General features: G+C 39.6%; 3 protein-coding genes across 8 annotated transcripts; 2 read left to right on the top strand and 1 right to left on the bottom strand.

Moving 5' to 3' along the window:
- The first annotated feature begins 452 nt into the window (after positions 1-452).
- On the top strand, positions 453-3,231 carry LOC108048686 (ubiquitin-conjugating enzyme E2 R2). Of its 5 annotated transcripts, none has more exons than XM_017129506.2 (3): positions 453-586; positions 985-1,594; positions 2,077-3,231. In XM_017129506.2, the coding sequence occupies exons 2-3, from the start codon at positions 1,031-1,033 to the stop codon at positions 2,476-2,478; spliced, it is 966 nt and encodes a 321-aa protein (XP_016984995.1). In that variant the 5' UTR covers positions 453-586; positions 985-1,030; the 3' UTR covers positions 2,479-3,231. The 5 variants fall into 5 exon arrangements, with proteins under 5 accessions (XP_016984995.1, XP_016984994.1, XP_016984997.1 ...); XM_017129505.2 differs by having other exon boundaries at positions 453-590; XM_017129508.2 differs by having other exon boundaries at positions 455-590; positions 2,083-3,231.
- A 294-nt stretch (positions 3,232-3,525) lies between these two features.
- On the bottom strand, positions 3,526-5,604 carry LOC108048676 (probable aminoacyl tRNA synthase complex-interacting multifunctional protein 2). Of its 2 annotated transcripts, XM_017129493.2 has the most exons (5): positions 5,364-5,604; positions 5,153-5,251; positions 4,802-4,954; positions 4,154-4,382; positions 3,526-3,964 (listed from the first exon to the last, which is right to left on the bottom strand). In XM_017129493.2, the coding sequence occupies exons 1-5, from the start codon at positions 5,502-5,504 to the stop codon at positions 3,588-3,590; spliced, it is 999 nt and encodes a 332-aa protein (XP_016984982.2). In that variant the 5' UTR covers positions 5,505-5,604; the 3' UTR covers positions 3,526-3,587. The 2 variants fall into 2 exon arrangements, with proteins under 2 accessions (XP_016984982.2, XP_016984983.2); XM_017129494.2 differs by lacking the exon at positions 5,153-5,251.
- A 1,730-nt stretch (positions 5,605-7,334) lies between these two features.
- LOC108048682 (protein argonaute-2-like) lies at positions 7,335-12,498 on the top strand. Its single transcript, XM_017129499.2, has 8 exons — positions 7,335-7,496; positions 7,558-7,605; positions 8,481-8,803; positions 9,168-9,256; positions 9,313-9,922; positions 10,383-11,396; positions 11,807-12,177; positions 12,233-12,498. Exons 1-8 carry the CDS (start codon positions 7,481-7,483, stop codon positions 12,321-12,323), a joined length of 2,562 nt encoding a protein of 853 aa, XP_016984988.2. The 5' UTR covers positions 7,335-7,480; the 3' UTR covers positions 12,324-12,498.
- The last annotated feature ends 5 nt before the right edge of the window (positions 12,499-12,503 follow it).

Raw genomic sequence — 12,503 nt, 5'->3', positions numbered from 1 at the left:
AAATAAAACAAGAAACATTAAACAGGAATACAAATTATTATCGATATTTTAAAATCACTTCTTTCAGCATGCCGGGATCAGAAGGTGGTAGAAGAAGTTCGTGTCAGAGTCAGGGATGCAGTGGGAAAAATATCAAACAACAGAGAATAATTTAACAATTTATTAAAATTTTCAAGTTACTGGAAAAATATATAAATGTATATTTTTCTTCATGCTAAGTTAAAAATTATTATAACTGTTAAAAACTCATATATAATTAGTTTTGATGTTGGAATATATCGCATATATTCAAAATATAAGATATTAACGTGTAACACAAGGTATTATTTATAACAAAACACCAGTGTTTGGTTACAAATAAGATAAAAGCTTTCTTAAAACTGAGAGCTTATGACGTCACACTTTTTATCCCGCAGAACATGCGCAAACGTCACCTTCTCAGCGGCAGAGTTGAAAGATGTCATCCCTGGCTTAGATAATGCCACCCTGGTTTTTGTTTTGTAAAGTGAAATTGTTGCAAGTCAAACAACAATAACAAAAAGCATTAAAAACGCGTAAAAATCGGCTAAAACTCTTGGCTACACAAGTAGGTAGGCTTAAGTCGGCGTTGAGATATATAAATTCTTTTTCAACTCACATTTCCGTTGGCAATCAGTAATTAATTTTGTGCTGTCTGCTGTGAAAGTAGCAACAACAAAATCAAGTAACGTCAAGAGCAAAAATAGTTTTCCAATTTCAAAACGACAAATATAGAAGTTTTTTTTACCCGTACATAAGATATCCAGATTTTAGACCAAATTTTGTAGTTTAGCCAGCGAAAAGGCGAACAGTCATCGCTTTTGTGACGTGCTCACCTTGAATTCATCAGCAGGCAGCAAGATATTGACCCTGCACATTGACACTCGCGCGCACAGAAATAGTAGCTACTCTTAAAACTTACCTCAGATATAAATCAAATGTTGATATGTTTTCTCGTATGGAAAGTTTTTGCATCGACAGAGCACGGCGACAACTGCAACTGGGTGAACAAATGACCACCGCCGCCTCCACATCGCAGCATGCGACATCGTCCTCCACATTGATGGCGGGCTCAGGATCCCTGGCCACCTCGTCGTCCGCCTCAGCCGCCACCACGACCACGCCCAGCAGCTCGGCGGTGCGGGCCTTGGCCATGGAGTACAAGTCACTGCAGGAGGAACCGGTCGAGGGATTCCGCGTCAAGCTGATCAACGACGACAATCTGTTTGAGTGGGAGGTGGCCATCTTTGGGCCACCGGACACACTGTACCAAGGTGGCTACTTCAAGGCGCACATGAAGTTTCCGCACGACTATCCGTACTCACCGCCATCCATACGCTTCCTGACCAAGGTCTGGCATCCGAATGTTTACGAGAACGGGGATCTGTGCATATCTATACTCCATCCGCCTGTGGATGATCCCCAGAGCGGCGAGCTGCCCTGCGAGCGCTGGAACCCAACGCAGAACGTGCGCACCATCCTGCTGTCGGTTATCTCGCTACTCAACGAGCCCAACACATTCTCGCCGGCCAACGTGGACGCCTCGGTCATGTACCGCAGATGGCGGGACTCACAGGTTAGACTGGCTCTTCTAGTCGAAGTAAATGTCTAGTATATGGACTTCCAAACACGAAAGCGAGTGAACCTGCGATTCGTCAGTTTGAAAACTCTGCAGGACTTTTGCTTTAAACACTTCGTTTGTAAATAATTTAAAGTCTTAATGAAAAGTCTTAATGAGAATTGGTCATTTTCATTCAGGATCTACTTTAATATTAATTTAGATTTTATAGAAGACGGTATTATCAAATCTTGTTTGAATTTTTACTTATTTTGAAGTAAAAACTTTAATGGACCATTTAATTTTAAATGATTTAAACTCTTCTTACAAGAAGAATTAACAATTAATAGTAAACCTAAAAAACTCTCACGTTTAAATTGCTGAGAAGAATTTCAAATTATGTGAGCTATAACCAGATTCTAAAAAAACCCTCCTAGAAGTCCGTATACTAGACATTTACCCCCCTAATTGGCTCTTAAATAAGGACATACTAATTTTAGGGTAAGGACAATGAGTATCCCAACATCATACGCAAGCAGGCCCTGGCCGCCAATGCCGAGGCCAAGAGGGAGGGCATAGTGGTGCCCATGACCCTCGAGGACTATTGCCTGAAGCCCACGCGCAAGCCCACAACGGAATCTGGCCTGGATGCCAACTTCTACGATGATGATTTCGATTTGGAGACGGAGGACGATCTGCCCACAGATGACGATTTCGATGAGGACGACGACGATGATGAGGATGAGGACGAGGATGAGGAGGACAGTGCCACGGCGTCGATTAGCAAAAATAATGGCGGCAGCAGCAAGTGCAAGAACAACGGGCTGGGCAGGGAGGCGGCCGCAGCCGGAGCGGACGATGCCGAATCTGCCGATGACAGCGGAAAGGGAGAGACCACATAATGCAGCCAGGGTAGAGTCGCATCATCTCTTCCTCCCACTCCTGCCCTAGGAGGCGAGCCACCGCCTTTTCATTTCTCCAACATTATTACTATGATTAATGCTAATTATAAACGTTGCAAAACTAAACCGAACAACTGAGAAAACAATTATTTACCTAGTTTATACGAGGGTAGAATGAAACAATGGTCCTAAGCTGATTTAACCTACTCAATTTTACTTTGATAACTAAGATGATTCGTATAAGCTATTGGTACGAGCGGGCTAACTCAATTTCCAGCCTGTGGCAAGCAATTAATAGAGTTCAGGGACTTCTCCAAATCCTTTTTACGCAGCTAATAACAGACAAAATAAATAAAAAACAGATCACACATGAAACTGATTATCAATATACATGATATATACAGCATATGTACTAAGTATAAATTAATATTTAAAAATATACATACACACATTTTTATGATCGAAAGCGAAATACAAATGTCCCAACTCGAGGCACGAAATCCTATCGTACATACAGACAGACACAGAGCATCAAGGTAAACAGCAGCAGAACATACACATTATGAACAATCAATGGATTTCAAGAATAAAAGCAAATATGGAACCTAGAAATTAAGCCATTTTTAAGTGCAAAATTGAAAGAGTAAGTTAAAAACCAACAATTGCAATATAGAAACGAAGAACCGCATTGTATAAACAGTAACATAATTGCAACAAAGATAAATAAGCCAAATAAAATTACTGAAAAATGGATGCACTTTAAATCTAATGGGGTCTTGACTGCGAGTTGTCAAGAATATATCAACCCTGTTTTTGTTTGCTATTCAAAAGGGAAACAAGTCACACCTATTTTAATGATTGTTTTTGGATAAACTTAAAAGGTAATATCTTCATAACAAATTTTTCACTTTCATTATATTATGTTAAGCACAGGAGCATGTTTCGATTTTTCTTTTTTTCAAATTTACCAAATTGACGTAGTCAAGGATAAAGCCAAAAATGTGCATAAAAATTATTTTTATTTTTTATGAGAAACATTATATTAAATATTAAACTTCTCATTTATTTTTTTCAATAATTTATTTGTTCGCCTTCGTCGATAGAATTGTTTAAATTTGAGCCACTAGCTTCGCCCGTTTCCGCCAGGCCACAAGCGCCGGCGTCAGATCCTTGTCGGTAATAGCGGGCATGCGGATGAGCGAGCTGTAGACTCCGATATCGGCCACCGACATCTGGGATCCGCCGAAGTACTGCTGTTGCTGCAGTCGTTTGTCCAGCAATCGCACCATTGCCACCTGCGTTTTGTGGGTGTTGCAGCGCAGCAGTTGGTAGCAAATATCCAGGACGAGATCGATCTCATTGCAAAGCGGGGAGCCCTCATATCGATATTCGGCGGGACCCACGCGACCCAAATACCGGATGATGTTCACCTCACCGTAAATAGGAACGTACATGGTGGGCGAGCTGATCATCTCGGTGTGTTCGCCTGTGAAGAAATCACAAAATTGTTGCATAATTAGCTTTCTTTATTAAATGTTTTTTTCGAAAATAGCTAGGATCAATATTTATTTTAATCTATTAAAAAATTGACTTAAGAAGTGATTATTTAGTTTGTATAGAACAAAGGATAAGTAGTAAGTTTTATGAATTATTTTGGTAATTAAAAATTACTTACAGTTTTTCCAGATGAGAGTGACACTAATCTTGGGCAGAGCTGGGTTGACTGGCACCTTAGCCAAGTTAGCCTCGAATTCTCGAGCTGCTGGTCCAATATCAGCCATCGTGGAGTGCGTGAAAGTCTTCACATCAATAGTGTACAGATCCCGCCAGGCATTTTTCAAGGCCAACAAGGCGTAAGGTATGAAATTGGGATGTCCATTGATGACTACATCCTGGAGGGGCACCTGATAAGTAATAAAATTAAAAAGGATGATTTTTAAATACATTTTTTAAGTGATTTAACATATAATAATTAATTCATTTCTAGAACTTCAAAAATAATTAACATTGCTAAAACTTTAAAGTTAAGGTCTCAGTTTCAATTTAGCTGACTATATCCTATAACTGTGATAGGAGTAGTCAAAGCAATTTGTATTTAAATGGAAATATGATTGTATAATAGGAAGTTAAGAATTCATAATTATATTCTACTTATAAATCTATTAAGGAATCCCTGGTTTGACTAATTTATGTTATGAAGGGTTTATATTTCAACCGGTGGAATCTAGCATCTACACTTTGCAAAATATACATACACATCTTAAATTAATAGTAAAAAAAACAGAAAAAAAAGGCAATTATTTTGCTACCCTGTGGTTCTTACCTCCTTTAAGCCACCATTCTGGAAGGCAGTCGTGTGCTGGATGGTCTTGCCACACACCCCAAGTCCCTTTCGGATCTGTCCCAGCTGCTCCTTGAGCTCCTCCAACTGCTTGAGAACCTTCTCCTGGCGCGCAGCCACCGATGCCGTGTCGTCCTGGAATTGGGTAACGAAAGAGGGATCTGTTTAGGGGACTGGCACTGTGATCCATTGGCCAAGGCAACAAGAACAGAGAGCAGGCAACACAAAACGGAGCGTGGATGCATTCTTTTTCTGGTTTTGTTTGGTTAGTCGGTGGTTTTATAAATAGAATTTCAAATATTTTAGTAGCTGTAGTTGTTTGGTGGTCTTAACCTTTAGCAGCTGCTGTATTTGTCGGCCTAAAAAATCCAAATCAAGGGCACATGTGGCTGCGTTTCGGCTTGTTTTGCTGCTTCTGCTGGCCTCCAATTTCTGGCAAGGATCACACATGCGGGAATGGAATGGATGGCGTTGTTGATATTCGTTGTTTTCCACTGTCCTTGCGACCCTGACCAATTTCTGGCTGGCCTGGGAGTTAACTTACGCATGATGATGTGGACGCGGATGCGGATGAGGGGGACGAACTGGCCAGGGAATCCGCCGCCAGGCTCACATTCTTCAGCGGATACATGCAGGTGGGTAGCTTGATGTCGAATTGCGGCAGAAGGGTCTTCAGTTCGTACATTTCCCCGGCGAAATCGTTGGAAAAACACAATAATTTATGGAAATTGCAAAATGTGCTTGCTAGAGATGGTCGATTTTCTTAGTTAGATATGAAACCTTGGTATCAGTATCAATTGTGTGTAATGTAAATATCTCGTTTGACCCATCTCTAAGTCTTGCAAAACAAAACTGTTCACAAACAAACGATGATTATCGAACTCATTATAAAACTGTTCCCATATTTAAATGATTTTTAACAGTTTTTTTTAAAATAAATTTTAAATAATTTATTATTACTATTTAATGTTCCCGACCACCAGTTTGGTTTTAGGCATCCTCATGGGATACCAGAACAAGCACATAGAGTCGTTCAACACATTTTAAATGCTTTTGAAAATGCGTTTGGCACGCTGGATTACTCCATAAGTTGAAGTCCCTGCTCCCGACCGGCCAATTCCTCTTACTAAAATCATAGTTGCTTGATCGAAGTTTTATGGTTGAGGTAAGAGGGGAAAGGTCAAACATTAAAACTGCTCGAGCTGGCGTTCCACAGGGAAGCGTCCAGGGTCCCATTATGTACACTCTGTACACTTCGGATCTGCCATGTCCTACACAACCAGGCACACCTTTGGGCACCTACGCTGACGACACTGCCTTTCTTGTGAACTCCTCCTGCCGAGTCGAGGCATCAAGGATCACCCACAGGTGGAATATTGCTATCAATGGAAGAAAGTCGCAACATTGGGCTGCGCAGGATTGCAAATGCGCCCTGGTACATCAGGAACGACGCCCTTGGAAATGACCTCCACATTCCTTCTGTCAGGGAACAGATAAACCGCCACTCGAGTGGGTACAACGATCGACTCGCTGTCCACACCAACCACCTAGCAGCTTCCCTGGCCAACCCGACGTGTAGACGAAGACTGAAGCGAAGACACCCCGCCGATCTCTGGACAAGAGGATGACTCAAGTCCATTAACCATTTACTGTTAATTTGTTATAAAATTTGTTTTCACGTTATTTGTTCTTTATTATTCCCAACGTATTATAACCATTTAGTTGGTTGATCGACGTTAATTAAATCTATTTGTTAAACCAAAAAAAAAAAAAACTATTTAATGTGACTAGCTCATACATGTAAGTTGTAAAAATAGAATCTAAAAGAAACTACACATAACAATTAATATTTTTCATCTTTTGATTGAGTTTTACTGATTCATAAGCTTAAAATCAACATCTTTTGAATACACTTAATCGGACGAAATTGAACAATTTTTAGTTGTTATTAAACCTTGAATGTTAAATGTATTTTTAGCTAATTTTAGACACATTCCATTTAGTATACCAAAACGAATTTTAAAAATTTTGCAATAATATTAGAAATTATATTCCATAATAACAACAATGGGTTTAAAGACTCAACATTTGATTTCCAATCTAAAGCTACGATTATAATATTATCAACAGCTTTATTTTGCTGCAGTCTTCGCTGTGGACTCTCTTTGTTTTTTACTCTTTATTTTACTTTTATTTCTTTTGAAAGAAGTATAAAAGTATAAGAAAGGAGCAACACCACGTCACACAATTTTATGCTTTATGCTAATAAACTTTATAATGTTATACATAGCATTACAGAAAAAATCGTACAAATAATTAAATGGCTCTTTAAAAATAAATTTTACCACTAATATATCTATATTTTCATTCAGGTTTTTTTTAATCCGCATTAAAAATACGATTTCTTCTCTTAAATATTCTCTTTGAACTCTTTGAGAACCAGACTTAGGAATTTATAAATTTTGTGTTTATTTCGGTGATAAGCCAGTGCTTTTCGGACCGCCGGCATCGTCGCTTGTGAAATTTCTTTCGCCGAAACTATTTATTTTATTTGTAACATTTAAGTTTTATTGGTTTAATAAAGTTATTTTGAAATACTTTTTAATTAATAGACCAAAACTTGTGAATTAAAACTAAAAAAAACAATTTAATTTTGTGAAGATGGGCAAACAAAACAGTGAGTCATTTGGAATACATAATTATTAAGTGCGCTTATTAATTTTGACCCACCATCCCAGAATATAAACCAAAGGAGGAGAAGCCCGAGGATCCTGTTACACTACAAAGCAAGTACAAGTGACTAACTAAAACTTTAGTTGGTAAAAGAAAATTTCGGAAGCTTCGTGGCGAATACGACGAATTAATTCCGGTCTGTGACTAATCGGCGGGGTTCAGTTGAGGGGAAATGGAAGTAAATTATTAGTATTAGTTTATTTATTGACAACATATTTATACTAAGCCACTCAACAGTTGTTATCAGCTACTTATGGTTCTACATACATATGTGGTCATCTAAGATCCATCACATATTTTGATCAGCAGTCTTAGCTGTTTATCAACTAAATTTCAATATAAAAACTGTTAAAAAAATGATTTAGTTATTGATCTTAAAGTCAGTCAACGATTATAGATTATCATCGAAAGCTAGGAATGTGTAGCTTTGGGGACCATTTTTAGGTTGTTTGGTTAAGTGGAAATATAATAAAAAATGTTTGTGCTTATCAGCGGCTAGCGCCGACAAATTGGAATTAAGAAATAAATGCTCATATGGGGTTTGGATATTCCCAAATGAAAAGTGTATTACACTGTAAAAAATTGTTATACTTAATAGTTTTTCTAGTTTATTTAAATGACCGAACTTGTTAGTCCAATAGTTTTTTTTTTAAATCGAAAGAAATAAAAAAAAATGATATAGATTAGTGACCAATCAAGTTTGAAGGTATTGTAATAATTTTAATCAGTGTATAGTAAGTGAATTTATTTAGAAAGGAAATGTGAATACAATTATTATTTGAATAAGTAAGGAAGGACGAATATAATTTAAGATCACCATTTTCAAGTCTGTGTAACTTTTAAAGGAGGATATAGGTGGCTGATTGAAAAGGTTTCTGCCTTAAACTCGTACACTACTGGTGATAAACTGTTGATCCCATTCTTAAAGGTGTGGCCAATCCATCCACCAGCTCCGGAACACGGTCACCTGCGCCTTCGTCTTCTGGTGGAATCAGCACCAAGCGAGGAACCATCGGGACAAGCGGCACTGTGGCCATTAATTACCTAAATGTTGACATGACGAAAATGCCAGCGAAGGCCTATCACTATGATGTGAAGATCCTACCGGACAGGCCCAAGAAGTTCTTTAGAATGGCATTCGAACAGTTTCGCGTAGATCAATTGGGCGGTGCAATCGCCGCCTTTGATGGCAGAGCATCCTGCTATTCGGCGGATAAGCTGAACACGAAGTCCAAGGACCCGGAAGTCACTGTAAGTTGGGAGTACTGAATTTTGTACATTGTTAGGTGAAATGTAAGATACATAACTATATAATAGATATTAAGATGTTTGTTCTCTTGAAGGAGACGAACTCGTATTTATAAATCCACTTTTATTTAACCAAAAATATGAATAAGTAGAAATTGGATTTAAAATATGTATGCAGATTTTAAATCGGAATCTAAATATCGATGTCGGCTGTGGGGGTTACGACCCTCTTGTTTTAGAACCGCGGTCTTAAGTTCGTGAATCAGCAGTTAAAGGTTTAAAAATGAATAAATACTTTATTACGGAAACTTTATTTATCTATTTACTTTAAAACCCTGATTATGCTCTGTGATTCAATGAATTCCAGGTGACAGATCGTCAAGGGCGAACTTTGCACTACACGGTGGAAATCAAGGAGACCGGCGACTTGGAAGTGGATCTGAATTCGCTGAAGAGGTAAAAGACTATGAAATGAAATTAAAAATGTATAAACTCGAATCCCTATTTTGCAGCTATATGACCACGAGGATATTCGACAAGCCCATGCGGGCGATGCAATGTCTGGAGGTGGTGATGGCGGCTCCTTGCCACAAAAAGGCCGTTCGTGCCGGTCGCTCCTTTTTCAAAACTTCCGATCCTGGCGGGCGGCAGGAATTGGACGGTGGATACGAGGCCCTCGTCGGTCTGTATCAGTCCTTGGTACTTGGTGATCGCCCATTTGTAAATGTCGACATATCGCACAAGTCATTTCCGATTGCCATGCCTGTGATCGAATACCTTAGAAGATTTGGCTTGAAACAGGAAATCAACAGCACCACTACTTTGGAAAAGTCCAGGCATTTCGTCGAATCGTTCCTCAAAGGCCTCTATGTGATTTACACACCACCCAAGTCCTTCGCCGCCGCTTCGCGAGTCTACAAAATTAATGCACTGTCGATTAAGCCAGGAAGCACCCAGGAATTTGATCTGGAGGACAAGATGATCACAGTGGCGGAATATTATAAGAATCGCAACTATAAGTTGCAATTCCCCCAGCTTCCGTGTCTGCACGTTGGACCTGTGACGAAACAAATATTTGTGCCAATCGAGCTTTGTCAAATCGAGGGCGGTCAGCCATTAAATGTAAGCCGAATTTTTCGCCAAGATCTTTACCCATATTTTTGACTAAAAAATATCTAAAATCTTACATCTAAATCAGAAAGCAATTTTTATAGTTAACAGTATTATTTCCATAGTTATTTATTTTTTTTAATTTATAAAATATTTTAAAAATACAAAATCTAAATTAATTAATGTAAATGAGCACTTATCTAGAACATGCTCTACAGAATCTTAGAATTATGGTATCTTCACAATATTTTTTGATAACCAAAGACCACAGTTTTGTATTAAATGTAGAAGAATAGAAGCTCTAATAACGGAAATTTTATAATGCTTTCCCCATACATTTCGGTTTGGTTTATTGGCCATTTGACTTCCATGTTACAAATCCCCTTTTTAGACCACTTGTATCCTTTTGTTAACGCTTTAATTGTAATATTTAAGAACTACTTTTTGTGTACTTCTTTTTGGCTTCTGACAGCGGAAGGATGGAGCCACTCAGGTGGCCAGTATGATCAAGTTTGCCGCCACATCGACGAACGTGCGAAAGGACAAGATCATGCACCTGTTGAAGTTCTTTGAGCACAATAATGACCCGACCATCAGCCGATTTGGCATCAAGATCGCTGCCGATTTCATGATGGTCAGCACCCGCACCCTCGACGCTCCGAGAGTGGAGTACCATGGCAAGAAATGGTGCGCGGTGAGGAACGGATCGTGGCGCATGGACAACATGAATTTCCTGGAGTCCAAGCCCAAGTCCCACAAGTGGGCGATTCTGTACTTTGATCCTGCCACCGGTCGCAAGATGCATTACAACCAGGTCAGCGACTTCGAGCGACAGGTGTTCAACCAGAGCAAATGGGTGAACATCAACTTGGACGCCAAGGCGGAAATAAGGTCCTTCAAGGACTACCGCGGCCTGGACGAATGCTTCGTGGACCTGAAGCGAAAGCAGTGCGATCTGGCGATCGTGATCATTCCGCAGACTGGGGTCTCCTACGACATCATCAAGCAGAAGGCCGAGCTGCATCACGGCATTCTGACGCAGTGCATCAAGCAGTACACTCTGGAGCGAAAGCTCACACCCAATACCATTGCCAACGTACTACTAAAGGTTAACTCTAAGCTAAATGGCATTAACCACAAGCTCGAGGAAAATTCCCTGTTGAAATCGCTTAAGAACGCCATGTACCTGGGCGCCGATGTGACCCATCCGTCGCCCGATCAGCGCGAGATCCCCAGTGTGGTGGGCGTGGCAGCCTCCCACGATCCCTACGGAGCCTCCTACAACATGCAATATCGCCTGCAGCGATCGGCTCTGGAGGAGATCGAGGACATGGAGTCTATTACGATGGAGCACCTGCGTGTATACAAGCAGTACAGGAAGACCTATCCGGAGCACATTCTCTATTACCGAGACGGTGTGAGCGACGGACAGTTTCCAAAAATCAAGAACGAGGAGCTGAAGGGTATTAATGTAGCCTGTTCTAAGGTGAGTTTCGATTTCGAAAGATATTTAATAGCCCTGTTTCCGACCTCAATATGATTTTATAATGAAACAAAATTGTATGTGACTGTTTTTTTATTTATCAAAATATTCCTTTGAGAATTGCCCTTTTAGTTTTGTCAATAAGTGCAAGGTTTCATAGAGTTCGGCTTGATGAAAAAAATTTCAAAAGTGGTTATATAGCTATAAATTAAATTAATGTAGAAAAGGATTAAGACAACCCGACTAATGTTCCGCGAAATGCTAAATTTTTCTAGTAACAAATAAACAATTTTTAAGCATGACGAAAACTGAGACCTTTTTAAATGCTAAATAAATGAAACAAGATAAGATTACATATAATTTAAAATATAACCATGTTTAATTTTCTTGCATCTATTGTTTGTTAATTTCAGTTAGGTATTAATCCCAAGATTTGCTGCGTGATTGTTGTAAAGCGTCACCACACGCGCTTCTTTCCGAACGGCGACCCATCGCAGTACAACAAGTTCAACAACGTGGACCCAGGAACCGTGGTCGATCGCACCATCGTGCATCCCAACGAGATGCAGTTCTTCATGGTCAGCCACCAGTCCATCCAGGGCACGGCCAAGCCGACGCGTTACAATGTAATTGAGAACACAGGCAATCTGGACATCGACCTGCTGCAGCAGTTGACCTACAACCTGTGCCACATGTTCCCCCGTTGCAATCGATCGGTTTCGTATCCGGCTCCGGCCTACTTGGCCCATTTGGTGGCAGCACGCGGTCGCGTTTATCTCACAGGGTAAGTCTGACTTTTGTATATTATTCTGTCATTAAACCTCTTTTGTATGTCACAGCTCCACTAGATTCATGGATCTGAAGAAGGAATACGAGAAGCGCAAGATTGTACCCGAATTCATGAAGACAAACCCAATGTACTTTGTCTAAGCTACTTCACTCTATATTGCTTTATAACCTATAAGTTAAAACTCCTCAAAGTGCCAGCTTAAAACAACATACTCATTCCCGAATTCTCAAAACTCCCTTATTATAAAAACAAAACCAATAAAAATAAAAACAAATAAGGCTAATTAAAAGTTTAGGGATACGGAAATTATTTAGCAAAGA

Source organism: Drosophila rhopaloa, unplaced genomic scaffold (genome assembly GCF_018152115.1).
Source record: "Drosophila rhopaloa isolate 14029-0021.01 unplaced genomic scaffold, ASM1815211v1 contig_47, whole genome shotgun sequence".
Classification (NCBI taxonomy): domain Eukaryota; kingdom Metazoa; phylum Arthropoda; class Insecta; order Diptera; family Drosophilidae; genus Drosophila; species Drosophila rhopaloa.
The sequence above is the reverse complement of the archived record's forward strand: the minus strand, read 5'-3'. Positions and strand labels throughout refer to the sequence as shown.